This window comes from Chrysochloris asiatica, unplaced genomic scaffold, assembly GCF_000296735.1.
Source record: "Chrysochloris asiatica unplaced genomic scaffold, ChrAsi1.0 scaffold00001, whole genome shotgun sequence".
NCBI classification, from domain to species: domain Eukaryota; kingdom Metazoa; phylum Chordata; class Mammalia; order Afrosoricida; family Chrysochloridae; genus Chrysochloris; species Chrysochloris asiatica.
The window spans coordinates 9,709,812-9,713,889 of record NW_006408519.1 but is presented as its reverse complement, the minus strand read 5'-3'; the positions used below and the strand labels follow the sequence as shown (position 1 = coordinate 9,713,889).

General features: G+C 36.6%; 1 protein-coding gene across 1 annotated transcript in view; it reads left to right on the top strand.

Moving 5' to 3' along the window:
* EIF3E (eukaryotic translation initiation factor 3, subunit E) overlaps positions 1-4,078 on the top strand; it is a 60,051-nt gene that overhangs the window by 8,670 nt on the left and 47,303 nt on the right. Inside the window, exon 2 of the mRNA XM_006830641.1 lies at positions 1,871-1,985. Within this exon, the coding sequence (XP_006830704.1) occupies positions 1,871-1,985 (115 nt within the window). The remainder of the gene's footprint in view (positions 1-1,870; positions 1,986-4,078) is intronic.

Below are 4,078 nucleotides of genomic sequence, written 5' to 3'. Positions count from 1 at the left end.
TACACCTTTCCTAATTTTAAACCATTCAGTGTTCCCATGTTCTGTTCAAACAACTGCCTCTTGGTCCATGTACAGATTACTCATGAGCACAATTAAGTGTTCAGGAATACTCATACTTCTCAATGTTGTCCATGGCTTGTCATGATCCACACAATCGAAAGCCTTTGCGTAGTCAGTAAAGCACAGGTAAACATCTTTCTGGTATTCTCTGCTTTTAGCCAAGATTCATTGGACATCAGCAATGATATCCCTTGTTCCACATCCTCTTCTGAATCCAACTTGAACCTCTGGAAGGTCTCTGTCAGTGTATGCTTGCAGCCGTTTCTGTATTACTTTCAGTAAAACTTTACTCACGTGGGATATCAAAGATACTGTCTGATGAATTCCGCATTCTGTTGGGTCACTTCTCTTTTGAATGGGCGTAAATATGGATCTCTTCTAATCAGTTGGCCAGGTAGTTTTCTTCCATTTGAGTGAGTGCCTTTAGTGCCGCATCACTTTGTTGAAAGATTTCATTTTTTTCCCATCAATTCCCAGTGCCTTGTTCTTTGCCAGTTCCTTCAATGCACCGTGGACTTCTTCCTTCAGTATCATTGGCTCTTAATCGTATGCTACCTCTTGAAAAGCTTAGAGCATTATGTGTTGGAATTACTCTTCATCCATACCAACACTTGATACTGTCAGTGTTTTTGTTTTAGTTTCTTGCGTGGTTGTTTTAATTTGCATTTCTTTGAAGTTGAAAACCTTTTCCATGTTTAGTTTCCATTTAGATACCCTCATTTGTGAAGTGCAAGTCTATTGCAAATTTTTCTTAAGGTTGTGTGGTGGTGGCGGCGGCGGCCGCGGCAGCGGCGGTGGTGGTGGTGTTTGTATGCCATGAAGTTGGTTCCGACTCATAGCAATCCTGTATAGGGATCTGTAAATCATTTATGGGGGCAGAAAGCCTCATCTTTCTCCCTTGGAATGGCTGGTAGTTTTGGGTTGCTAACCTTAAGATTACTCCTAACCACTACGCTGCCAGAGCTCCTTTTAATGTTGTATAGGAATTCTTTATGTATTTTGAGAAGTTCAGTTTTGATTTCATGGCTTACACCATTTCATACTTTCACCTTTCCATCTTGTTCTTGTTGTTAAGTGCTGTCGAGTTAGTTCTAACCCATAGCGACCCCATATAGGATTTCTGAGGAGCAACTGGAGAGTTTGAACCACGGACCTTGTGATTCAAACCTACTTTGCAGTCTAGCGCATTAATCCATGATGCCACACCAGGACTTTACAGGCAGTGAAATACTGTTTTTTGTAGGATTTGTTTTTCCTTGACAAAATTGAATTCAGTAGAGAAATCTTTTCTTTGTTTGTTTGATTTATTTTGTTACCTATTTGATTAAAAATAAAATTTAAAGATATGATTAAAGAGCGGTGATGTTTTTTAGATTGTTATCGCAGTTCTTGGATATTACAAGGCAGTATAAATTTGGAATAGGTAGAAATGACTTTGCAGTACAATTTATGTTCATTTAAAATTTTTGAGGAAAGCAAAATGTTCTTATAGCTTTGTAGGCTGATTGTTAAATTGCTTTACTTTATTATTAGAAGATATGAAATAATTGGCTATCATACTTTGTGGAAGAAAACAGGTTCTCAGGAAATATATTTGTTAGTAAACTAGTCTTCTTGTTGTAGGTAAGTGCAGTAGAGTTGGTTCTGATTCATAGCCACACTGTATAGGGTTTCTGCTGGTAATTTGAACCACTGATCGTGTGGTTCAAAACGACTTTGCAGTCCAGTCCACACCAGGACTCCAAACTAGTCTTGGTATTAGTTTATTTGAGAACTTCAGTATTAATTAAAAGGGATTTTTTTCTTTCAGATATATAATGAAAAAGAATTATTACAAGGGAAATTGGATCTTCTTAGTGATACCAACATGGTAGACTTCGCTATGGATGTATACAAGAATCTTTATTCTGATGATATTCCTCATGGTGAGTTTTGGAATTTTCTAATCTTGGGATGTGTGTATGAAAGTTTTGTGATTTATAAAAGAACACTAGCATAAATACTTTATTATATGAATGAATTGGAACTACTTTGAGTGAAAGTCAGTGTTAAGCATGTTATTTTCTCCGGGCAAAAGATACGAAACTGATTTAAAATATGTCATCAAACCCTTTTTGTTCTGATAATCATAGTAAGTATCATCAAAGTTACATTCATGATTCAGATCATTTCCTTAGAATCAGCTGAATGTCGCAACTTTAAGGTTGCTGATAATTTGTACATTTATTTTTAAATTTTTTGTCTTAGAGGTTTTCTTTTTCATCTTGAAGCATGTGGTATAACTAACTCTTAAGATCAGCATTAGCTCCACAAGGAAAGCTTGTTAGAATTACAAATTTTTCACACTCCATATATAAGCAGAAACTGCCTGGTGAGGCCAAACACTCCATTCATTTGGAGAGCTGCTTTGGCACAGTGGTTTCTGTGGTAGCTATTACCATTTGCCATCAAATAGATTCCAACTCATGGCAACCCCATGTGTGGCAGAGTTTTGACCTTTTGGTACAGATTTGACCTTTTGGGTACAGATTGCCAGGTATTCCTTCTAATGCACCTCTGGATAGTTTTAACTGCCACCCGTCTGGTTAGTGATTGAGCACTTACTTAATTGTTTGTGGTCCCCAGGGTCTCCTTCTGAGGTAGTAGGAAAAAAAGTCCCGTTAGCTTAGGAAATACTGTCACACCTTGTGTATGCATAGCATTTTAAAGATTCTAAGAAATTTAGATTTATCTTGCTTTGAACATTTTTCAAAATTTGATCACAAATTCCCTCTATGTTTTTGAAATGCATGTTAATATATAAATTATATATTACACTAACAATCATCTTTTTTACTATGTTGTTGTTAAGTGCTGTTGAGTTGGTTCCTACTCACAGTGACCTTGTGTAGGGTTTCCAAGCCCACCAGCCATGCCTTGGAAACCACCGACCTTACAGTTCAAACCAGTTTTGCAGTCCAGCGCATTAACCCGCAGCACCACACCAGGACTTCTTTTCACTTGTAGTTCTTTATAGTAACAGTAGCTCCTGCAACCTCTTCTTTTTTATATCTTTAGTTTGTGATTAAAAAATAATAATAATGATTAGGTGTTAGTGTCAACTTACTGTAATACATGTAGCAGGGTAGGCTGCAAGTTTTCTCTCACTTGATCGTGTGATATAAGGAAAGATTATAGAACTGAGTTTGAGAGATTGTAGAGCTGATATGTAGTGAAAACAGATTGTGGACTAGGTTTAAATTTTGCACAATTTAGCTGAATACCTTTTGTTGTTAAGTGCCATCAAGTCAGTTCTGACACATAGCAACCCTGTATAGTCTCCAAGGAGCAACTGGTGGGTTTGAACTTCTGACCTTGCAGTTAGTAATCTGGTCTACAGCTTATCCTATAGCGCTGCATTAGGACTCTTGAATACCTATAGGAACTAAATATAAACTCTCTAGGCTCTGTTTCTGATCATTAACACTGGGGTGATATTCACTTTAGAGAATGAAACGGTGCATATTAATACTTAGAATAAAACCCAAAATAAGTTTCTACCCTTGTCACACATCCCTTTCTCTAATTTTCCATTTCCTTTAAGTGCCTTAAAAGTGCTGGAAAGAAGAAATTGCAAATCCAGGAAAGTTGACTGAGTTGGTGGTTCCTGAAATGGGGTTTATATATATATATTTGTGATTATAAATTGGTTTGAACTTGCTTTAATACTGTTTATTGTACAGCACCACATTAGGAAAATGTTAACCAAATATTTTAAGAAAAGCAGCAAATACTACATGATTACTATACCATATTACACCATATAGTGTACTGTACTGTATGATACACATATGTCTATGTGTGTGTCTAGATACACAGTTAAGTGTATGTATATACTGTACTACTTATATGCTGTTAGAAGTTATGGACCTTCAAGTCAAGTGTAAGTGCTCACAAAGGGACAGCTGAAATAATTGAGGTGTGCTTGGGACAACATTAACTCTAGGTTGCTTTAATACTGTTATTGATGTATGTATGT